The 25,732-nt window shown below is 34.8% G+C and overlaps 2 protein-coding genes across 5 annotated transcripts; both read right to left on the bottom strand.

Annotated features, from left to right (window-relative positions):
* Positions 1-182: 182 nt before the first annotated feature.
* On the bottom strand, positions 183-20,891 carry LOC146165598 (uncharacterized). 4 transcript variants are annotated; one of them, XM_083381417.1, is made up of 12 exons: positions 20,815-20,891; positions 19,431-19,632; positions 12,720-12,948; positions 11,787-12,018; positions 9,710-9,801; positions 7,817-8,118; positions 6,900-7,052; positions 6,019-6,166; positions 4,822-4,842; positions 1,873-1,931; positions 1,377-1,433; positions 183-1,013 (listed from the first exon to the last, which is right to left on the bottom strand). In XM_083381417.1, exons 1-12 carry the CDS (start codon positions 20,855-20,857, stop codon positions 650-652), a joined length of 1,902 nt encoding a protein of 633 aa, XP_083237543.1. In that variant the 5' UTR covers positions 20,858-20,891; the 3' UTR covers positions 183-649. The 4 variants fall into 4 exon arrangements, with proteins under 4 accessions (XP_083237543.1, XP_083237542.1, XP_083237544.1 ...); XM_083381416.1 differs by lacking the exon at positions 4,822-4,842 and adding an exon at positions 3,217-3,357; XM_083381418.1 differs by lacking the exon at positions 4,822-4,842.
* Positions 20,892-22,687: 1,796 nt separating this feature from the next.
* On the bottom strand, positions 22,688-24,041 carry LOC146165597 (F-box only protein 15-like). Its single transcript, XM_083380980.1, has one exon. It carries the CDS (start codon positions 24,005-24,007, stop codon positions 22,688-22,690), a length of 1,320 nt encoding a protein of 439 aa, XP_083237106.1. The 5' UTR covers positions 24,008-24,041.
* Positions 24,042-25,732: the final 1,691 nt, after the last annotated feature.

The raw sequence follows: 25,732 nt of genomic DNA, 5'->3' as shown, positions 1-25,732 counted from the left end.
TGATTTTATCACTTACCAAGAATGTGATTAAGCATGTTACTCAGCGTTAATTAATATAATAAAGGTATAACTAGAAGTTTTTGCGGACCCCCTTAAAACGTTTTGCGGACCCCCAGGGGTCCGAGGACCCCCGGTTGAGAACCACTGCTCTAATATATAAAGAATTAAAAAAGCTATTTTCGAAGAAAATTTATTCACATCACAATGACCATTTTATGTATAAAAAACAGCCAATCACAATCGAGCATTTGCTCACGTGACAACATTAACTTACCAGATTGGCACAAACTTACACGATGTTTTTGCACCAAACACAAGGTTTTATCACGATAAAGAAGGACGTATTAAAAAAAGTTGGAAATATTTCATTATAAATGTTTGGTCCAAACCGTATTTGGACGTAAGTGATGAGAAAACGAATTAAAACGTTTGTACAAAAAAACCAAACGGTAAAAAGCAGGATTATATGAAAGCGGCTACAAAACTATTTACAACTCAATTACAAGGCGAGAAATTTACGCCCAAAACAACACGTCATCAATTGTCACTCTGTCCCGCCAGGCGGAGCCCTTCGCCTCTCGGCACGTCATAGATGAGTTTCTATTGCGTCACACGGTGGTCAGTGACGTCATCCATCCGGCTAGTGACGTCAAATCATGCTGGCCGGCTGGAAACCGGAGCGGTTGTAGTCGTACCCTTGATCTTCTTCGTCAAACTCTGAATCGCCGTAGCTTTGCCTCGGCTGGTTGTAGCCCTGCTGTGATTGGCTGCCGTACCCGCGGTCGTCATAGCGACCCTGCTGTGATTGGCTGTTGTAGCCACGGTCATCTTGTCGGTATGTACTGTCGTCGTATCCCCTGGACCCACCGTAACCCTGCTGCTGTTGCTGATTGTAACCCCCTGCCGAGTTCTGACCCCTCCAGTCGTCGAACTGGCCACCGGAGGCGCCATCGCGCTGCTCGCTAGAGGCGCCATAGCCACGATCGTCATAGTAACCGTCGTTTTCGTCGTATCTGTATTTTTACAATTAGTTGTTTTAAGTTTTTGAACATGCTTGTGATATAGCGAATGTTGGATTTACTAGCAGAACCTTGACATAGCAAAAAATTATGGAAAGCAACACGACTTCAAAATATTACTGGAAACTGGCAATCGTTCAAGTCCGAAATTAAACAACAAAACTTGAATTATTTTCTGGATTAGGCTGAAAGTTGACATTAATTGCTGAATTTAGCAGAAATTCAGGATGTATTAGCAAACTGACGCCTGCTGCTCGAACAAACTATTCTTACATATAGTAATAAAAAATTAACAACTAACAAGAAAAGAAAAAGGCACACTTCACTACGGACCAAGTCATGCATGACGCCACAAACCTGTTGCCATGGTGATAGTTTTGATGATTGTACCTTGCGTCTTCCCGGTAATCGCGTCTGATTGGTCAGAATATTAAATTATTAATCACGTGATTGCTAGCTGGTTATAAGTGAAATTAAACTACGAAGCTAAGAGAAATTAGTTTTGAAAGTGAAAAGAGAATGTTTAATTAATTAAAGAAAGAAAGGTAGGTGTACACACACAAAAATCTAGGAAATTGAGAAACTGTGGGGGAAAATACAGAATATATTTGTTTTTTTAAGTTAATCGTAGTTCATAATATTGAATTTTATCATGTTTTAAATCCGTATATTTTGTAGCGTTACTAGGCTCACCTTGAAATATGTTTAAACTAAAAAATTGTAAGTGCTATTTTTTCCATTGCTGAAAAGCTAAATTATTACCACGAAAAAGTCACAGCACACGAAAGCATATTAATTAGAAATCTACGTAAAGTCACATCAACCGTCTACAAATGTGAAGTAAGCAACGTACCTTTTATCTACTGTATCATCCGCGTATGGGTAATTCTGTTCGTTCGATGCAAGATTTTCCTAAAAATAAAAATAAGAAGTTAGTAAAAATCACAGCAAATTTAACTCACAGCATTTTTAACGTATAGTAAGTATTGAATTATCGCAACTGTAAAAAACACGGCAAACTCCATATTTAACTGCAGTTAAATCTAAAACTACTATTTTCCTTAAATAAGCAGTGTAAATTGTTTGAGAAAGTTTCACAATGATTGCTTAAAATTGCACATAAATTACGAAAATTAATGAAAGATATCTTATAAAGGCAACATTTATTATAAAATTATTAGGATGATGAGCCGCACATGTTAGTTAGAATAAAGATCCATTAGTTTTATATTTGTTTGTATGTTAGCATTGTAAATCTACTAAATAAGTTATTATTTCATGCATTGTTGTTACAAAGGATTATTAAGAAATCAATTATTTGCTAAACTTTTCATGTTTTTCAGCAAGGCTAATTAAAAAGCTATTAATGAAAGCCGGAAATTTGATAAAAAATTAAAAGCAATGTCTATGTTTTTTTAACGCAAATTGTTTTCTATCAAAATCCATATGACAGGGGATTTGCTAAAATTTACTGCCCATAGTTTATTTACACTACAATATCACGAAATCATGTAATTGATCCGACACAAAAATCATCACGAAGCCTTATTTATTGCTGTAAATTAGCTCCACTATTAGTATCATGAAATCAAGAACTCACGGAAGCAAAAAAGCATTACGAAACCATGAGATGCATTATAAGGCCCCGGTGGTTTCAAGAAAAATTGCTGGTTTCAAGGAATTCACAAGTATCACGACGCACCGTGATACCCAAATGTCAATTCTACTACAAGTAGTATCACGAAATTCACAAGTATCACGACCCACCCGTGATACCCTAATGCTAGTTGTACTGCTAATATCCCGAAACACAAGTATTACGACGCACCCGTGATCCCCAATGTCAATTTCTACAACTATCACGAAATTCACAAGTATCACAACGCACCCATTATACCAAAAATTCTACTATAACTATAGTAACACAAAATCAGAAAGTGTCACGACGCACCCGTGATATCCTAATGTCAATTCTACTGCTCGCGTCACGAAATTCACACGTATCACGACGCACCCGTGATACCAAAATGTCAATTCTACTGCTAGTATCACGAAACACAAGTATCACGACGCACCCGTGATCCCTAATGTTATTTCTACTGCTAGTATCACGAAACACAAGTATCACGACGCACCCGTGATCCCCAATGTCAATTCTACTGGTATTATCACGAAATTCACAAGTATCACGACGCACCCGTGATCCCCTGATATCATCCTGTGATTGATACCGCGGCGGCAGGTCGACGTGCAGCTCTTCACGTGATCTGTTAAGGTGCTCACGTGATTGAGCGAGGTGATCCCAGCTTTTGGAGAGCACTTGAATGTGATCGGCCACCTTGGCAGCAAAGCACAGGTTAGGGCCGAGTGTTGGTGCTTTCACATCGGACTTATGTTTGGGCTTGGTTCCATGCAGAGATTGCTTAAGTTTGAAATGCGTTGACCTTTAGGTATGACCGATAATATCGGATTGGATCCGATACCTGATGGCAAGAATATCGGTACTCGTACGATACTAGGGTGGTATCGGATCGGTGGTATCGGTGCCGATCCGATACTACATTAATATAAGAATTTAGCCGATATTTACGATCTATCGAAGTAATTCTATCTTAAAAGGAATCGTTTTCATTAAGATGATATCAATCTACTCAACCTATTTGGTTTGACATTTATTTTAAGCTACATAATAGATCTATGCATAGTGTACCTAAATGTGTTTTAGTACATTTGCATCAGTTGATGTATGATAATACATTTCAATTGCTAGTGACACAAGTGCGCATCTAAACGTTTATCGAGATGTTTGTTCCATGCAGAGTTCGATAATATCGGATCGGAGCCGATACCCGATGTCAAGAATATCGGTACTCTTACGATACTAGGCTGGTATCGGTGCCGCTTCGATACCACATGTCGTAATTTGCGATGCATCGAAGTAATTCTATATTAAAAGGTAACTTTATTAATGAATAGTAGGTTTATAACCTGAGGTAAGGAAACTTTAAACGCAAATTATAACATAATATCCCCGAAAATATTACCTTTGAACGTTTAATTCCATCTATTTTGACTTTTTGGTGTAGTAGTGACGTCATATGGTATCAGGTTGAACGCGATATTCGGTATCGGAATCAAATTTTAGGTATCGGCATCCCTACTTGTACGATTTGGATTGTTGCTAATTAGTCCTATAATTGCAGGACCGTGTCTGATTTCTTCTACAACTTCATCATAGAACATATTGTGATGGCGTCAACTTATTGGTGGTGGGAGTTGTATTTTTGATCGGTTACTACCGAGTCCCATAATGTTAGGGCCGTGTCTAAGATTACCCGCCTACAACTTTACTATAGACCATTTAGTGTGAGGGTGTCTATAGATGTTTATTGTTGTTGTAGTATGAACAATTCCTATTGACGTTCGTTGGTTGGTTGGACACAAGACACATTGCCGTTAGTATAACAGAAATTGTGATTAAGTAACTTCGAACGGCTGAAATATTGAGGTCCTTCAAATAAATTATGCATTTTTAACGTATTTTTACAACGTTTTTCGTAAAAGTTGTGCCTAATTTTTCATATAACGCGAAAGTCAGTATTTCAATTAACCACATGCACAGTTTACCAACCCTTTACATTCTTTCAACGCTTGTACAAGACAACACCGACACTATTTAGTGAGGAAATTAAACAGGATGAGAAATTTAACAAGTGTTAGGAATTTGTGTGGCACCAAATTCCAGCATATTATTTGCATGCAACAACAAAAAAGTGTACAATGGTGTTGCTTCGTTTCTTACCGGTTCCCGCCCATAGTAAGGCTAGAAAATCGACATATGATGTTATTAAGAAGTCAGAAAGACAAGACGAAACGGTAACCATGATAGTTAGGCTTGTCTATGTAATTTCAGAAGGTCAAGATACCTTTATATGCGCAGTGTCAAAGAAAAAAAAATATGCAACTTTAAGGAATTACAGCGTTTAAAATAAGGCAGAATAATGGTTTAGCGCCAGGAATATTCAAACTGTGGTTCGCGATTGCTGGCTATTATAAGTTAGCAATATTATGACTCTCTTTTTAATACTTTGTAATCGTAGCGTTAAAAATAGGCACATATGCGGTATTTTAATACCAAGTTTTCGTAAAACAGTTATTGTAAACATCGGTTGTTTAGGTTGATACATGTTTGGAAATTGTGCAAACTACATTATCGGCTAGAGATGTAAATGTGGTATTCATACAACAATGAAAGTGAAACAAACATAGCTATTTAAAAAAATCCTTTTTAATTTGAATTAAAGTCTAAATGACAAGATGCTTTAGGCTACACAAAATACATAACTGTCATCATAAGTAAATCGTTTTGTGAGAATTTAAGTTTACCAAAAGCATCTATTCCTTACCAAAATGCGTGATTGAACGCTTAGAAAGGTCTTTATACGATATAACTCAGTGGATATTAACTTTTAAGAATTTGTATTTTCGCAAAATGCCGCGAAACATATTTCAGATTGTCTCACAATATTGAAGAATTTGAAGTCATGGGTTCGAACCCCACCTACGCATATGGCTTGTTTCGGGTTGTACAAACATATATTAAGATTGATTTATTTGTTGACGTTATGCAAACTTGGAGGTTTTGAGTTCGAATTGAATTTCAAGCTATAACAATATTCGGGTTTTCATATTAATTATTAATTACAATAAAATTACAAAAGCGAAAGTGTTACAGAAAATATGTCAATTTTATTTGAAATGTATAAAATTTTATTAAAATTACATTAAAAACCACATCTACTGTTTTCCATAGCTGGTAATTAAATTTAAATTTCAAAACATTTAGATTTGTTGCAAAATCTTTAGTCAATCTAAAGCCAATGAAACTCTAGCTTGCACAAATTGAAATCCACCTTCAAAGACAACTTCCCTCAAAACAAACAAACAAACAAGTGTTGAAGTCCAGGCAAAACGGTTCACGGTTGTGTTGAATAATTACCTTGTCTAGTTCTTCTCGTGAAGCCCTCCTGTTAAGACTTGAGTCAGTGTACATGTTATCCCTTGCCATCTGGCGAGTGGGAATCAGAGTAACACTGTCCCGGTTGTTGCCGTACTTCTCCTCAGCAATATGCTCAAGTGAATGCGCTCTGTTAAATAAGCAAAAAACACTTGAATAGCTTTTCAATATGGGTAAGTGATAAACTATAGTGCAAAGCAGTAGCCGTTTAAAACTATCAAGATGGTTTTATTTATTATTTTAAACACCGGAAACAAAAACTTAGCCTTGATCATGAAATAAACTGAACAAAAGTGCAAAACCAATGACAATAAAACACGCTGCTATGTATAGCACTCGAAATCGACTTTGAACTTAGTATTTCGCATTCCCAAAAAAACAAAACTTTGAACAATAAACAAACACCAATGTAAAGGTAGCTCAGCATCTGTTCACAGTCACCCAGCCTGACAAACCCCATTAGTATTCATTCAGACTAAAAAAGTTCTGGAGCATACTGGTTGGAGGTTTTAGATAGACAAAGTATATCAAAGCCCATACAGAACTAGAAGTATACTTCAAGACGGGCTTTGATATTCTCACCGCGAATAAGTTTTAAATGGAAAAAAAATATATATATCGGAACATTGTTTTTGTCGATTTAACGAACCACTTTAGTTTAATTGCTTACCTTAATGAAGTAAAATACTAAAAAAACTTGTAAATGAGAGATTTTACCAGAACTGATTCGAAAGCTACAGTAATTATTATATCGTGATTTTGTAAACTTCCTTTATTCTAAAATAGACGAGGTCCTATGTTTGTAACTAGGAAAATGGGCCAGTTAAAAAGTTTGTAAGTGTTGCTTTACTGCTATTACCCACCTCGCCATGCTAGCTTTGCTGTATCCCACTTCACTTGGTGGTCTGCTAGACTCCCGACCATCAGGTGTCCTCATGTGGTCGTACTCAAGCAGACTCGGTTGTGAGTGACGTAATCCCGACTCGGACACCTTCGGCTTGCTGTACTTGGCGCCGCTAGATGGAGGAAAAGGGTCGGTTATTCGCAAAGCTTTTATGAGTTTATTTTAAGCTTACTGTTATGTACGCGGTTTGTTATATACTTTAAACAATAAAACTCAAAGTTTAAAAACCAGAGTAAAATCAGGATCAGACAGTTTTTTAAAAAAGGAATATATATTTCGCCTATACTGGCATCGTCAGTTCCTATGAGTAAAGTAAAATACATATATGAAATATATAAAATCAGTATAGGTTAAGTAAAAAAGTTTAAAAACAAAACATCAGGCTGTCGGAAGAAAACTATCTAATGCAAAGCAGCACCGCACAGACAAAACATGACGTGACACTCGATAAGGACAAGTCGCGATGGAAATAAAATACTTTAGTGTTTCTTTTTATAATCAAGCCGATAAATGTGTGCTTTAAATTTCGAAAATCTCACAGCTCATAAAGTTAGGTGGGCTGATCTTTAGCCCAACCTGTCGCTTCTTGATATGTGCTATTTTTTATTCTCGTCCGTCTTTCTATTTACACACGTTTTTTAGAAGTTTTTTTTATTAGATCTAAATTGGAGAATAATGGATTTATTTAAACTTGAGCGGTAAAAGATTCAAAAGATCCACTAAAAAAGAAAATTAAAAATGCAAAATAAATTTTTGTGCAAGTGGAAAAATTGGTACGTAAAGTAAAGCAGCTATCTTTTATTGTTGAAAAATGACAATAAAAGAATATATATAAAAATAGAATTAAATTAAAGATTAGAAAACAAATCAGCTTACCCTCCAGCTTTGGATCCTGACGACTTAGACCCCTTCCTCTTACAGCAGCATATTATTACGACAACAATGACAATAAGTAGAAGCGCCCCTCCCCCGATAGCTGCATACATCCACCACGGCCACCCAGGTTTGCCCTCGGGGTAGCGAAGGTTATCCACCAGCACTCTCAAGGTCACGGGGTCGGGGATGCCGTTGGAGGCGATGCACTCGAAGAAGTCGTTGCCAGGCAACGTGAAGAGGTTACCGACGGCAAGCTCTGGACCCGAGATGTCGTCAGAACTGCCGGCCACTTGGGGAACCACCTAAACAAGTATGCGTTGTTGAACTTTGTTTAGTTATTAATCTTGCAATTTTTTTCATGCAGATAAGTGTATTGTTATGGGTAACTGGGTGTCTACTTTTTTTTCGAAGAAATATATATGGAGCATGGAAATATGTTTTTCTTCATTTAGGGTTGATAAAAAATTGTTGTTGTTCCACTTTGTTTTAACAACTAAGTTTAGATATTCAACTAACTTTTGGCCTAGTCTTTATCATTGTCAGATAAATTACTGTACAATGCGGGTATATTTTAATCGCTTTAAATATAACTGTAAGTCAGATTTATTTTGAATTTTAAACCACACTGGTGTTAACATGGTGATATGAGACAGCTTCATAGTACGTGAGTCTGTTTAAACAGGAAACACAGGCATAAGGTGGAAGCCTTAAAGTCGTCAGGTTCCCACACTAAAAGCGTGTTTAATCACAAACATCTTGGCCACAAGATCCAGATTAGATGCGACTAGAATCACTAGATTGTGTTAACATGAAAACGCAAGGTTTTGATAATCTGAAAGAAGCTATAATTGCCACAAAGACAAAATGAATGCTTTGTTCGAATTTACGAAACAGCTTAAAGGGCAAAATATGTTCGGTAAGGCAAATATGTTCTTATTTAACAGTAAATAGTATCAAGGTTAACATAATCAAAACATACATGACCATGCAGTTTACTTGTTCTATATATACCCAGTAATTATTAAATAAAAATACCGGTTTCCACGTATTTATATTCAAACGGAAAATACTAATAACTAAACAAAAGTCCATGGCACAACTTTATCGAAGCTAAGACGTAACTAACTGCTCCAAAGATCATGTAATTACGTTTATAGGCTGCGATTATGATAAGATTATAAATACATGAAAATTGCACAGTTTGCAATTTTCTTTGGTTGGTAAACAACGGATAAAAGTGTCACCACTCGGGCGTGAAATACTCCTCCTGCGCTTGACGTACAATCATAGTGTGAAACAATAAACGATAGAGCGTCAAGTGCAAAGGGAGGTTGATTTAGGTTTATGACGCTTAAAGTGTTTTATTAAGTCACGTGTACTGAATAAACATCGCTAAGTCGTCTGGTGTTTAACTACAGCGCGGAGTTCATGCAAAAACATTTTGTTTTTTAAGTTAGTTATCTACAGAGGCAGTGATTAGGCATTAAATGGCAAAATATGTTCGAATAGCAAATCAGACGGATTTCAAAATGTTAATGTGCTACTAATACTGCATTAATAAGTCTGCCATCCAGCTATAAATGACTTAGTATTTCTTGAGATAAATGATCTTCTGCTGTTTTTTTTTTCTAGTTCGCCAAATTAGCTGCCCCAAAGCATAGCACGTGGCTAAGATGGCACCCTGTTAGGTGACCTGTGCACCACAATTACAAATTATTTTTTTAAGAAAAAATATACGCTTTTGGTTTTTACTATATGGTTGTCTATAATTTTCACAACTTCTTGTATCAGTCGAGTAATTGTAAATCGCGTAACTCTAGTCAGAATATTCGTGCAGCACAACACTACTTATTAAAGTGTGATAATTTGCATGTAAACCCCAGGTAAACTTACCCAGTTGTAAGTGGGTTCAGGGAATCCATCGGCGTGGCAATACACGGTAAGTGTTGTGGTGTTGGCCCACATACGAATGTTCACAGGGTGATCTGCAACATAAAATAAAGTGTGTGATATAAAGTAAACTAAATGCTTAAGATTAATGATTCAAGTGGTAAAAAAACGATTGAAAGGGTTGATTTTTAACGTTTTGGTGGAATATAGTTTATGTATATGTAAATTTTTCATACACATCAGGTTTTAAGCTTAAGAAAGACGCGCAAAAGTTCTTTTTCTCAATTTTTCTGTTAGATATTATACATCAATCTTTGTAAATGTCCGTATTTGTCCTAAATATCCTACTGCTGGATTTTATTTTTCTTTTTTTTACTGGTAGGATTTTCTTACCTGATAAAGCAGGGTTGTGCGAAAGCTTGTCGAGAATTCGACACAATTTTTCTTCACACAGTGCCACCTGAATACCCTATATATCGTATCACATACAACTATTAACAATAACAGACGATTTTTGCCTATAAACAAGGTATAGCAGCGAAAAATGTTGTCCAAAAGGTAATCAACTAACACACATGACGTCACACATTTTGCACAAGCAATATCTAAATAGCAATGTCCTTGGGAAAAAACACACGTGAGCGTATGACAAGTCCTAAATAATTCATCGCAGGTCGCACCATTTGATTGTAGGTATATTACATTACGTCATTCATGGGATGGGTGTTAAGGCGTCAACATTAGGACTAAACGTCTTAGGATTGCGTTTAATTTCCTCTCCAATGAAAGCAATGTGAAAGTTTAACAAATCGAACTATTTTTACAAAAAATTCCAAACGCTTAAAAAGTGTACTTAAAAACCTTTAAAATTTACAAATGCTGTTTGTTTCAATTGCCTTTTTATATTCAAAAACATGTTGTATTTTGATCTTTGAAAGTAAAAATTTCGTTAAATGAGAAATCCAAAACTGTATGAACACATGTGTATGCTTGTTTGTAAGATCAGAAATTTCGGATGTCTTGTTTTATTGAGAAAAATACTTAAAGAAACACACAGAACATTTATCTACAGCTTCAAACGAAAGGAAAACCTACTTTACAAACTTGCTACGTTACTTACGTAAATCCACTTAAAGTTTTAGAAGCCAAGAAGCAAATCATTTAAAAACGTTAATTTATCGCGCTAGCAGCCGGTATAGGGAAGTGTCTGTGTATTGCGGTTTAACTACATTGCCTTGATAGCGCGTGGGTAGAACATGGGTAATGATTAACTAAATGAGGCGAAGGGAACTAGCTTCGTGTTGTTTTAATGTTACCTCAAACCTGCTAACGCTTACTTTGCATAGTCAACTGTCTCATATGTTTAAGAGACGTAACTTTTCATTTAAGTCAGTATTAAAGTTATTTATTAGCTATACGCGTAACAATTTAATTCGTTTGTATATCTGAAACTAAACTTGGCAGTGGTGAAACATACCCGATGCCAACTTGCAGTATAACTCGTCCGATACCAGGGTGGTATCGGTACCAAACCGATGTTAAATTAAATTAATCAGCCATTTTTCGTGAACTACCGTAGTATGTTTTTTTCTTGTTTGACATTGACAATCATAAATCCGCTTTTTAGCGCTCAAGCAATTTTTTTTTTTTTTAACAACACGGAAACATTACGATTTTGAGTTTGAAATTTGTCACACTCCACCGTAGTAATGATGTCATTTGGTAACAGTAATGACGTCATTTAGTATTAGACAACGGTAGTTTTTCCGCTAAAGTTGGTATTGAACATCTCTAACGGACGAACGAAAAAAAAAATATTGTTTTTTATCTGTGAGTTTAAGGAAAGAAGGAAATCTTAAAACCTACCCTATAAAAACAAACGCGTAATACGAAAAATTGCGAAAGGAAGAAAATAACCAATTGTGGGCATTTTATTTAACTTTTTTATAAAAGGCCAATAAAAAACAAGCTTAATAAAAAAAATAAAGGAAAAGTCAAACAAACTTTTAGCATTACGTAATTGCCCACAAAGAATTAAAAAAATAAAACAAACACATTGAAAAATAAATAAATCACTCACACAGCACGTTGACGGAGTAGTTCAGCGCTTTATCTTCTCCTCTATAAGACGGATGCGACACAACGCACTGGAATGGTCGTTGGTGGTCAAAGCGAGTTGGGTTGTCAAGTATAAGGTCGAGTGAAATGTCCCACAACTCGCTGTTGAACGAGTTCTGTTCAGTAACCGGCTTACCAATGCCAACTTCTCGCGTGCCGTTCATCCACTTCACACTAGAGTGCGGTTTTCCAGCCTGTGGTAAGGTTAAGTTTTAGTTTTTAGTGGTCCCTAACCAGGGTGCCTTTTCTAACGCGAGAGGGTCCCGAGAGAAGCGCAAATCCTTTAGGTTTAATTTGTGCTTTAGTGCAAGGCTTCTTTGACTTAACTCATTTTGACGTTAAGAGTACAATAAATCCAATCTTTTTAAAACGTTGTACGTTAACGCCAGGCGCGTCCAGCCAGGGTTGGGTTAAAGTTCAGTTAGTAGGTGTTCATAGGTTTTTTCGGATAAATGTGTTTTTTCAATACCTTCAGAAGTTACGAAAACGTAGTATCGTATCTGTAGGTTGCCTCCTTATCAACTTTCTGTCTAAGGCACTAATTCTGACAACAAATGGTACAGAAATGATAATTTAGTTCAAACGGAACATTTTTCAAATGTCTCCTGGGACTCTAATTAAAGGGATCTGGTTAAAGCCTAAAAATGGTTAAAATAACAGTTGCTTAAAAAGGTCTTAAAAAGCTGGCTATGTTTACCACAATATATCCCTCTAACATCGTCGACAAGCTTAAGCTCAATTAGAGCAAGATGTTTTGGAGCATAATGGTTGGAGGTTGTAGTAAGACGTAATAAGAATATCAAAGCCCATACACAAGTAGGTAGCATTTTGAACGTTTCGAACAACTCTGTATTCATTTTCAACAAATAAAGATAGTCTTTTTAGTATAATTCACCTTGCTTGAACATCTAGCCACCGGGCTTTCGGTATATTCCAGTATAGACCCGTTTACATGTAGCTGGGTGACAACGGGGTCTTGGGGTTTAATCCATACATGGACTGGGTACTTGTTGCTAAGTACTGTGGGGTCGGTGGGTGATGATATCTCGCACCAATAGTCACCCTCGTCCCTCAGTTGAACGTTACTAATCGTCAGCATTCCACCCGTGATTGTAGAACGACCACTGTTGGGGAAAAACTCATGTTTTAAATCATTATTTTGGATGGAACGTATAATAACATTGAAGCAATGAGTAATTTTAGGTTGTTCTTATCAAAGTATTTTGCCGGAGTTGATAATAATGAATCTTACGAACGGCCAATTTTTGGGGAAAAACGTTACGTTTTACAAAAACATTATGTTTTTTAAATGGAATAACTAATAAGAACATTGAGTAACTTTATCGTGGTCTTTTGTAATCATTTTGCCAGGAGAATTACTGATGAAGCTTATGATTGTAGAACGACAACTGCATGGAAAAAAGCTATGTTTTAAATCAATACTTTGAATGGTATAACTAATTGGAGCTTTGAGATACTTTATGTTGTACTTATAAAAATCATTTTGCCAGAATTACTGATGAATCTTATGATGGTAGAACGACCACTTTTGGAAAAAAGCTATGCTATAAATCAGGAGTAACCAAATCCAGCCCACAGAGTTAATTCTACCGAGCCGCGACTTTCCGTAATAAAAAATAAAGAGCAGTTTATACACGTTTGGCACAAGCGATTCAAAACAATTTTTTAATGGAATTTTAAACTGAAAGCGATCGTCAGGCGTTTCGGTTATCTGGTCCTTGGTGCAAAAAGTTTAGTTACTACTGTTTAAATCATTACTTTGGATGGTGTAATAACTTGTTTTGAAGTATTCAGTAACCTTATCTCGTTCTTACAGTAAGCATTTTGTAAGGAGAATTACTTATGATTAGAAATATTTTTTTTTTGAAATACAAGTTCGAAAGAACGTTATTTATTCTAAAATCCAGTCAAAATTGTGGGACAAATTTGCCTGAAGTCGTACTAGACAATGCTAACGTCAAACGAATTTCTAGTAATTGTACACTGAGTGTCAAATTTCCCTTTACTATGAATCAAGATTCGGTGAAATGAGGAAACCTATACCTTTACCGAGGTGGATAGCGTTGTATAAACGACACGATAAAACACTTGTCATTAATTTACCGTCCTTTCCCTTGGGTATTGCTGTGGAACGATTTCCCTCATTATTTAATGATACATAGTTTTCAATATGTTACAGAAATCGACCCAATAGATGCAAAACTTTAAAAGTGTTTTAAAACTCCAATAACACAATGCTAAGTGACGTAGAATCACGAAGTCGAAATATCCAAGCCATAGAGAAATGTAGCCGTTCATGCAGGTTACTAGTATTAACGACATAATAATTTAACGTAAAATGAAGCTAAAATGAATTACGTAATGGTGGTAGCATTATTGTAATGTTCCGGTAGAACAGGAGTAGATTCAAGTGAGATGTAGCAATATAAACTTAATATTTTTCAAAATAATAGATTTTATAAATGTTGTAGAGCAGTGGTTTTCAAACTGGGGTCCGTAATTTTCTGGGACCGCGAAGCACCTAGCAAAAAATCAACACGACGCTCCTAAAGAAGATAATTTTTTGGGCAATAAACTTTTCAGGTAACTTACTTTTCCAAACCAAGCTGATTAGTTGTTCATTTACTTTATTGCACGCTTAAGTTAAATTGTCCATTGTGACGTCATAGTGTTGCGTTGTGCTAGTGAGAATTACGTTTTTACAGCTTGCTGCCCTGCCACTGTGGGCTGTGCGTCACAGTTTTATAACTGTTCGTGATTGCTAGACTCAAATAAAGTGATTCGTTAATTAGTGGTTAACATAACTGATAGGAAAGAAGCCAGTGCACCCGTACCATTGATACCATTAAAAACAACGTGTTATTTTGAGTTTATTTGTGTATATTTTTAAGGACCGCGAGCAATTAAAAAATTGCTGGGGGACCGTTGCGTAATTTTTTAACAAAAGTTTGAGAACCACTGTTGTAGAGGAAATCAAAACCAAGTTGCTGAAATCGGTTGACTGGAAAACGAATTTATTTTGACAAATAAATGTGCATTTGCAAAAGTTTAGATTAGATTTCGCTGCCACGTCATCGCATTACAAGCATCAGTAAACAATGGAGCAATATCCGCCAACAATCGGCTTTCAGGCCTTTGTTTTATCACAACGCATCGAGTGACAACGGATTGACCTCGTAAATCGGGCAGCTAACGGTCACTAGAAGATATCAGGCATATGGAGATTAAAAGGGTATGGGGAGCCGCGGGAGACATAAGATAAGCCAAAGAAAATAAGCAGACGCTATACTGCTGCTTTGTTGATGTGATATTGTTATGGGAAGATACTAGCTGTGCGCTTAAATGCTCTTTTCTCACGGTTGGAAATTGGAATACAATAAAAAGAAATATATTTTCCGGCGACAAATTTTGACAAATTTTACCAACACTGGAAAATTGACATTTTTTTTCAGTAAGCAATGCTGAAGGCACCTTGACGAACAATCAGTAAAATATATCGCGGCAAAAGGTTCTGAAAAGTTCTACAATTGTAACACAGCAACCAACCTAGACATTAGGTAAACACTATAAATTAACTATGAGTGTATTTAATAGATAGTGTGCATTAAAATATCGCATACTTCCCTGTATGTCTTTTTTGTTTTCTAAATTAAATGAAAATTAACTAATTCAAAGTTTTGGGAAACTAATTCACAAATAAAAATTCTCTTCCAACAAAGTATCGGACAAAAGGAAATTATAGAAAAAGCAAAACACCAAATGCTGATAATAAAAACGCAAAAATTGACTCAGCTTAGTACAAAACCGCTTATCGCGCTAAAATTACATTTTAAGCCAAATATGTAGGTTAACTCGGCGACAGAGTCGTTTTGCAATTTGTAACAAGGACGTCCAACAGGTTTCAAAGGCCGCGTGTTAGAACCAATGTGAACAAATTGACGCCGCCATCAATTACAAGCAGCTGACAACTGCACTGGTTATGGAAGACCCATACACATTAGAAGACAGGTGCAAATGACAATGGGCATATTGTTGCGTCACAGCACCCAGCAGCCGGAAAGTGGCGTAACAATGGTTTTGGACGCCCCGTTGAGCTTTGTCGCTTTATGGGATACCAGAACGGCTGTTGCAAGGACGACAGGTGAATCGTGAGCTGTGATTCTTATTCCTTCAACACTTGGCCCAATTATGACATGGATAACAATTCCTCATATAGATTTATTTAATCAATTACTGAAACAATTATATTTATATTTATTTTGAATGCAAAAATAAAAGGAAAATTAGTTTAACGTTGGCTTGATCCAACAAGTAAACCTAAGGACGCCGATAAAAACAAACGGTTATTTAGTTAAGTGCTATGGAATTGACTGGTCTTGGTACTTTCAGTATTGCTTACGTTTGGATGACTGGCTTTAACTCCAATAAAAACGTTTTTATATATTTTATACTGTTGGAATTTGGGTTTAACCTGTTTAGTCAATTTGCACGTCCTCCTGAAAAAGCTGGTCCTTACTACTTTGAATGCTATTGTTGAGATTAGTGTCAATCTTTGTAAAAGGGCGATTTGTCTAATTCTAAATAGGTTAATCAGGTGTCACTATATAACGTCAAAATGTATTGAAATCATGACAAGCTTTTGCACAATTGTGCTTTATCAGGTCAAAGTGTAAATGAAAGCAATTAAAACATACAAAGTAGAAATACTCGCGTTGCAAAGTAGGTTAACGCTGTGCAGAAATGAAATAAAAAAGCGTTGAAGGGGATTTTTCAAAACTAGATCAGCAGAAATTCACTTCAGTAAAATCAAAAATCCACCGAAAGGTAATTTAAATGCCATCCCAAATCCACAATGTGCTTGTCAGTTTTTCGCACTGTGAAGTGGCCAAGTGTATAGCATTTCCCCATTCACCTACTGTGGTTTCAAAGCGACCAATCAAAACCGAGAACGTTCGTCGCGTGCAGCCGAGCGTGAAACATGGATTAGCCAATCAGCGAGGCCCTCGGGCGAGGCAATTACAGTCGAGCGAGAATTCATTTGTTGAGAAATAATACGGTTTATGACGCAAAAGTAGGCGATAGCCTGTAATTGTGGAACTGCTTAATTGCACGTTGATGTGAAAGCGCTATAAGGAAAACATAATCAATCACTTTGGGGACACTAATGTTGGTAAAGGTAAAATATGTAAAAATCCACGAAAGATTAGTATCAATCAGCAAGTTAAAATACTTTCAGGTCGCAAATGGTAAAAAAATTCAATTAAAAACATGTAAATCTTTGCTTCTCAAAAAGCAATTGCTAAACGCTTGTTAAAAGGTGTTTGTAGTACAAGGTTAATAATTGACAGACCATTTTCGTGCTAGCAGTTTTGTGCCTACGGTTTAAAGTTAAACTAAAAATCCACCTAATCCTACTTAGTGGTTTAAATAAGCTAAAAATAAACAAACAAAATTACACCTAAACCCCCAAAAATATTGACCAGATGACTAATAAGGCAGACATGTAGTTGGATACCTTCCACTCCAAGGGTAATAAATAACGGTAAAATATAGACGACTGTTAACGCCATATGCATTAAGGGTTGGAAACTTGCAAAAAAGGCGAAAAATTATGCTTGCTGCTTTTTAATTGACATTAAATGTATGGCTTGTGAAATCAAAATACTGAAAATGACAACATCAAATGTAATGCAAATATATATACGTTAATTAGATGCCTAATAGCCCAGTTAAAGTCGCCTATATTTTTACTTAAAAAGTACAAAAAATAGGTAAAAAAAACGACTTAAATCAATCACACATAGCGTCGAGTATGCTTTTAGTGCCTTTTGAATTGTTATAAATACATACAGGTCGAATTTGCCCAAATATGGTCAACGCGGCGGTAATGAGAATTGGTTCATTGGGAAGTCACGTCAAACACACCGCTGTTCTTTATTTACAAAGGCGACGTACAATCGTGGGTCCACAGTGCGACACATATAGGGATCCCACAGGTTTTTGGCGCACAAGACGCGCGACGCCGTTCCACCAGCTATTCATGCCGAGTGTTACGTCACAGAGAGGACGCACAAAGGCTTCCAGCGACTTTCCTTTTATTGCGTGACAATGGGCTGGTAAAACGGCTGGAGTGAAATTGTTCGTATGTGGCGAACTGGGTTTCTTGTATTGTGAGAATCGGTTTCAATTCAAATCTGATACTTTGTGGCTGTAAACATTTCCACTTTGGACAAATGATTGATGATTTTATACATTTACTTTTGAAATACTGAGTTTAATTTTTTTTTACAATCAACTATAAGAATTTATATTTGATATACGTTTGCTAAATTACCTTATACTTTCTTACAAGCAAAATCTAAGTAATATATAAATGAAAATAACCAACAAAACATAACTAAAATCCAAAATGGTAGAGCATTCCAGGCTTATTTAATAATGTTTTATGGATAAATGAATGGTTTTGTAATTTTTGAGGTATTAAAAAGGAGAATAAATAAAATCTTGGTTCATTTTTAAGCCTTGCTAATCTGAGCTCAACAGCAACAAGATACTACCTTTTTACCATCCCACTACCAATTACATCACACTTAGTGACCAGTCAATATTGATTTAAACACAAGCAACTTCAACAGACACAACAAACAAGTCTTAAGCACAGGTGTAAAATACTTTTACAGATTGATACCTATTAAATGTTTTTAACAGAAACCTAAATTACATTTTATTAAATGGACAACAAGTTTCTGCAGATAAATTTATCAACCAAACCAATAAACATCCAAAAAATCCACTACGTATATACTATTACTAACACACAATTTCAAGCGCGCAACAACAGTTTAGGTAAATAATCTACAAGTAAAAAAATATAAATTACACTCAGCAGCCTTGTTCTATAAGCAGACTGTCCATAGGTATTGGACTCAACACACTGAAATACTTAAAACTGTACACTATTAAACAGGTTGCTACAATCAGAATAAATACTTCAAAGCAAAGTTTCACATCACCAAACAGAAAAAGTATCACATGAATATTACTTTAAAGTTCATTATTTAGTTGTTATAAACTACCTTGCAACTACACATAAATAATAACAGGCTTTTTCAGCATCAATAACATGTCTAATACTTGTAAGTGTATTTTCGTGTTTCTCAGTTATGGTACTCCACTAAGAATGTGGCCTCAGCCAAAAAAGGTTTTTACTTAGTGCTTTAAAACAATAAAGGGCATTTTAAAACAGCACTACATTTTATACTAGTGGTAAAAAGTATTTTATTGTACTTACGGTGGCAATTTTACTATTTTTTTTTTCTTTTTACTTAGTAAAATATTTCTTGTACTTACTTACAGTTACTTAAAATACAATATTTCAGCATTTAAACAACCAAAAGTTTCTCTAAAATCATGACAGGCTTGTTTTAGCATGTATCATATTTTTCTTAATCAGCATTTTGTTGTTTCTAAGTTGCTTAAAAATGGTATCAGCCACATCAGTATATTAATAATTGTATAAAAAATACATAATGAAAACTTTAATTGAAATTTCAATTAATTTTGAGAAAGGGTTGATTGTACTTACGGTGGCAGGTCAAATTGGTTGAATATTTTCTGAGCTCCTCCGGGAAATATTTGCCCGGCATCTTGGATGATCTCCGAACCATTTTCTTGAAACTTCCAGGAAAGAAAATCGGACAAAGCTGGTTGTGAGCACGGGAGGATTACTTGCTCTCCAGACACGATGTTGCGGGTCGGCTCATATTGCTGGATTCTACCAGCATATACTGGAAAAGATCAAATGGAATTATTATAGAGAAGGGGGTTATTTGCGATCGACTGATATATTCTTTAGAGACTCTTGACCAACTGGTTTAATAAAAAAACTCACAAGAACACATATTAAACATTTTGAGGGTTAATGGCATTCCAAGCCAAGAATGGAAGTTAATTTATTCTGTCAAAGAACGCTTTACGAGGCTTTTTTCGTTACTTACACTTTTTTTTTTGGCATCAAACAAATGCTATAACCTTGGATGTTAGCAAATCCAAGGCTTGGATGTTAGCAAATCCAAGGCTTGGATGTTAGCAAACTGTTTATATGGACAAAATTTTCTCAAATGACCTATAACATACTAGAAACGGAAAGAGTTTCGCGAAATAATTTTGCAATTTAATAGTTAAAATACACAAAAAATTAGCCCACGAGAGTTAAAACTAGACATTCTAAAAAAGTACAAACAATCTAAATGTAAGAGCCGCATAAAATTGGTTAAAGAGCCATGGTTTGGTCAACTCTGTTATAGAGTGGTTAACTTTACAAAAACAGAAATTTTAGGATTATTATGTTTGAAGTCTTGTAGTGCTCCACACACGTTTACAAGAGACATTTTACAATGGCTAAAAACTTGCAATGCACTTGTCTATTTACTGTTGTCTGCATAAAAAAAATATTATAGAATAGTATGTAAGAAATGCTACATATGTAATGCTAAACATAATCTTAAACGTTTATCTCTTAAGTTTATTTCAGCATTTTTTGCAAGCGTAATTTAACCAGAAATTTTAAAATATAATGGCGTTAAATTGTTTTAAAATAGGCGACTTATTCACTTGCTAAATTTGCAAGTGCTATATGGTTCCTAACCCTTTTTGACAAACATCATAGATGTCAACATAATTAAAAAATATTGCCCAATTGCCGTATATCAATCAAACAAAATTTAAGAAATCAGGAAGTAATTGAAAATCAATTACCAAACAACTTCCTATTTTATAATTTTGAATACAAGACAAAGTTACATAAACTCATTAAATACAACTTACATGTAGTAAAGAGTAAAAACATAAAATAATTTGGTAAGTGTAATTAATTATACAAATAAAGTGGGTCAAAATATTTTCCAAAATGTTAGGCTGGCAACATTTTTTTTAAATCACACTAACATGACTTAATTTTAATAACTTACCGTATGAAAGAAGGGATGAGATGCATAAAATTTTCAACAACATAATAATTCTAAAATGTTAAAAAAATAAAATATCTAAACAATTGTAAATGGATAAGGTAAAAATTACAGGAGTATTTTACATATTTCTGCTTTATTTTACACTGCTACATACAAATCTTGATATTATTATTAAATATGCCTATTGCTTGGTAACACCTCAACTAATAGACCTAATCTAATAGCCAAATACTAGATTTAGATACTCCGGGTGCTAAACTAACTCAATTTATTCCATGTAACGCCTTTTTAAAACGATTTGTTGAGATACAAACAATACTGTTTTAAGTTTCAACAATTTATAGCAAAAAATAATTTCTTGTATTTTCCTTTTAAAAATGTAAAAAAGGTGAAGTAATTTAACCCTTGATTGTACAAACCTTAATCTACTAAACAATGTATAATAGCTGTCAAACTATATTTCATACGTTTTTACCCTTATTAGATACACTATCAAAAATAAGGTACTACTAATGAAACTAACAATTTTGCACTTTTTAAACGAAAATTCCGACTTTCGTAGCCAACTAGCACATCAGCAAAAAACACATCTTAACTCAGTGACGACCTTTTTCGTACAAACCTGAACTAATTCGACTATTTAAGAAATAATTCCTCTAAAAAAGCGCAATCCGTCTGTATTTGTCCACTTGCATGATTGGACTGCGGTCCTTCAAATAGATTACAACGATCAGTCTGGACCGACAAGATGAACTCGAAACGCCTTGTCTTTATACGACGGCGAAATGACGAATTATCACAAGAAAAACCTCGCCCCCGCATTCTTTATTTAACAATGGCCGCCCGCCCAAAGTGAGATTTCTATGAGTGGACAGTATTTATTTTTGCTTCACGATAAATAAACGGATTTCGACTGGTTTCGCAAAATTAACCTTCTCATAATAAGAATATCAAAGCCCATACAGAAGTATAACTCTGAGTTATTCGAAACGTCCAAAATGATACCTACTTCTGTATGGGCTTTGATATTCTTATTACGTCTTACTACAACCTCTAACCTTCTCATGTTGTTGCATACACATAAATGTTCTAGTTTGTTTAGCAGTTAATGAACGAAATATGTTAATATACCTATAAATGAATGTTGATGTTCCACGACAAATAAAGGGTTTTTCGCTTTTATTCTTAGTAATGAATTGCAAAAATACCACTTGTTAACCTTTGTGAAAAATATCGAGTATTCAATCAATTTATTTACCTATGTAGTGATACAACATTAGACATCACCCTTAACCTACTACACTTATGTGTTAAAATTTAAACGACTAACCTTACCGCAATTTAAAACAAGTAACTTGCTTTCAGTATCAGACTGAGTCGGCTAATAGAGTCAAACAAACTCTATAAAGCGTTGTATGGCAAACATCAGTCAACTTTTGTTTTATACATACGTCACCCATCCCATTGTAACTAAATGTGGTTTCCTGTTAATTTATTATGCCGTATTCTAGCTGAGCGTCTGGTCTCACAATAAAGTTTTATATTTCAATGTAGTCAAGCCGCATAGCATGTAATTTATTACAAAAATGTCACACTTCTTTCAACTTTTAAAATAATTTTTTTGTCCTACCTCTTTAAGAGTTTATATTGATTTACAGGCCCACTATAAAAAGTAACTAACTATACAATAAAATTAATACGATGGATTTGCTTAACTCTATTTATTTTTAATATATTTTGAGTTTTTTAGATTAGACTATGGCTAATAATAGTAAACGAAAGTAAACCATGACATCATTAACAACAAAGTTTAATTGATTGGTAATTGCCCGTTTTCACCTGTGGTAGTCAATTGCACAAAAATGTTATATTTTTAGTAACTTCTGCCAAACCATTTATTAACATGTGGCAGCGAAATGCCCATTTCAATAGAAGTAACTTCACAAGTCTCAGAAGTTCTAAAGTAACAAATCTTCACACATCCAATTTTATCAAGGTAATGAAATAAATAAATACTCTCAGAATTGTCAAAACTTAAATCAACTTCTTTTACAATGCTTGACACCACAATCGATGAGAAATCCCATATAACATCCTTATTTAAGTCTGATACAATGACATCAAGTATTGCACAGTCCTGTAGCTTTCCACGAAAAAGGTCAGTTTTCCATACAATTGTTGGGTCTTTTTCACATATTTTAGAAAATGTTGGGAATTCAAACAGGGCATAACCTCCAATTGCTTGGCATTTTATGTTCGAGAAATTAGTTTGCCAAAATGACTCTGTAAAAGAGTGAAGGTGCATGTGACAGTTATAGCTGTGTAAGCCATATTTAGTGTCCACATCATCACAAAAAACACTGTGGGGTAATGAATAAATAACAGTTTCAGTTGAATGTAGCATTTTATGAAATAAATTATGGTGATGTACAGAAGCACATACAAAAGCGATTTCCGACGAATCTTTCCAAAGTGCAATCGCAATGTTTTGACAAACATAAAGTACTATTTTTTCGTTTGAAAATACTTTAATAGAATCTTGAATACTGACTGAACAAATCAGACTTCTTTGATTCGGAGATGTTCGTAAAGGCTTTTTGTTTGAACCAAATAACACTGGAACAAGACAAAAAACCTGTATCTGCTTTATTTTAGACCAAGGTGGAAACACATTTAAGCTAAACCACTGCAATAAAGTACTGGAATTGAAAACTTTTTTCCAGTTCTGTGTCAAACAGTGCTGTTCACCATTTTTGTCAATTACACAAAGTTGAAATTTAACACCCATTGTTGCCTGAAGAACATCCATTTTGTCTGTTGTGTATGTGAAGAGATTGAGTTTGTTTTTCCCTTTCAAGTAGTGGTTTCTGGAATGTGTGAAATATTTTTTAAACCTGTTTTTCCAAGTTTCTTCATGAGAGCACTTTTTATTGGCTAACTGTTTGAATGTAAATGGGGAAACTGTTGCATAACATGTAAACAATTGCTTCCACAATAAATCATTGAAACTGAAATCTTTCCACTTTTTGCAAACAGTTGAGGCATTCAGTAATGATTCAACATCCAAATATTGGAATATCTTCCACATAATTTCATCTGGTAAGTTTGCAATTTCAGCTTTAGGTAACTTTCTGGGTACATTTCTTCTCTTTAAATACACAGATTTGTTTTTAACAAAACCCTTTTTCTCCATAACCTACCTAAAATAAATTACTTTTTAACAATTTTTTTTTAACTTGTCACTAAAAGCCAAAAAAACAAAGCAAAAGATGTTAAAACAATCCTATTCACTGCTTTAGGAATATTTGTTGAATAGGGTAACACTAATTTACGGAATGATGAATGGTTGGAACGCTCAAAGTATTATTATTAAATATAATAACACTTGACCCACCTTCACCCACCCCCACCCTAACTCAAATATTGTGCGTTGGTTTAATAATTGTTTTAACAGGGTAACACTTAAATTAGTAAGCGTTCCGACCATTCATCATTCCGTAAATTAGTATTAGCCGTTAAATATTACAAAATTTCCAAACCTTTACAATATACATATAATCTTGTATGGTGTGGTGTCAGCAACATGGTTGGATTAAAGCTTTGTGTCTAATTGGTTCATACTTTATATTGTGCGAAATTGATGTGTTATGTCTCATCGTTGTAGAGGTTAATAGAACCATCAAGTCAGTCAAAGTGTTTGAGATATAGTGGTAGAGGAAACATGTTTTTTTTATACCAAATATGGGCGCTCTTTCACTATTGTACGTGAAAACTTATGCAAAAAAAAAATAATAATAATACCGCATACCACAACGCATATTGTTTGGGTTAGGGTGCGGGTTAGCGTTTGGGTGGGTCAAGTAATATTATATTTATTATTAATAATAACTTGACCCACCCTCAACCAAACGCTAACCCGCACCCTAACCCAAACAATATGTGTTGTGGTATGCGGCATTTAAAGAACAAAAAAATTTTTATTAATTTTCACGTACAATAGTGAAAGAGCGCCCAAATATGTTGTTGGGATTTCGTATTTATGGCACAATATATTTTTTTGCTCACAAGTAAAAGTTTAGTAAACAGCATGAAGGTTACTGAAGTCATGAAACTTTGTGGAACTTTCGTTTAGAGAACTTTAAAAATTGTAAAAGCTTGAATGTGCACTTGCCACAGAATGCGGACTAGCACATCGATAAGTCATAAAAATAAATAACTTGAACAAAATTTAAAACAATATTTGCATAATTGTATATGGGGTTAAAGCTTAAAGTCTTTATAAAGTATTGGCGCTGGTCTAGAATCCTACGACGATGCAAATTATTTGGGTTAGGGTGCGGCGTCCCAAACACTAACCGACACCCTAACTCAAATATTGTGTGTTGTTTTAATAATGTGGTAGGATTCTAGACCAGCGCCAAAGTATTTTTTAATGTAGGCTTGTTTAACACACATTGCCTCCTTTTTTTCAAAATGTTTAGTCAAATTTAATTTTTTTTTTCAAAATGTAATTTAATAATTCTGTTCAACGTCATACTAAATGCTAAACGGGCAATTCGATATTTTTTTAATAAGTTTTGCTTTTATAACAACATAACCTTGCAGCAACCAAATTGTTATACATGAACGTTGTTCTACGCAAGTTCGTATTATTTTGTAATTGCATAAACGCCAAAACATACAAGTTTGTAAACAAAACAAAAATCAGCGTCCCGTTGCTTTGTGAAATGTCTCTGGTAAACGGCTTCAAGCATTTATTTACCACTAACCTTAATAAAAAATCCATTATTTTAGTATAGTGACGTAATAACGCTGTTGTATTGTCAATTGTGAGATAATAAATAGTAAGAAATTTAGGTTAACTTTGTAACAATTAATTTTATAAATTCTGAAGAATAATGCAGCAATGTCGGCTCTG

This window comes from Ascidiella aspersa, chromosome 2 (genome assembly GCF_963924565.1).
Source record: "Ascidiella aspersa chromosome 2, kaAscAspe10.2, whole genome shotgun sequence".
NCBI lineage: Eukaryota > Metazoa > Chordata > Ascidiacea > Phlebobranchia > Ascidiidae > Ascidiella > Ascidiella aspersa.
Note: the sequence above shows the minus strand (reverse complement) of the source record. Positions and strands in the feature narration are given on the sequence as shown.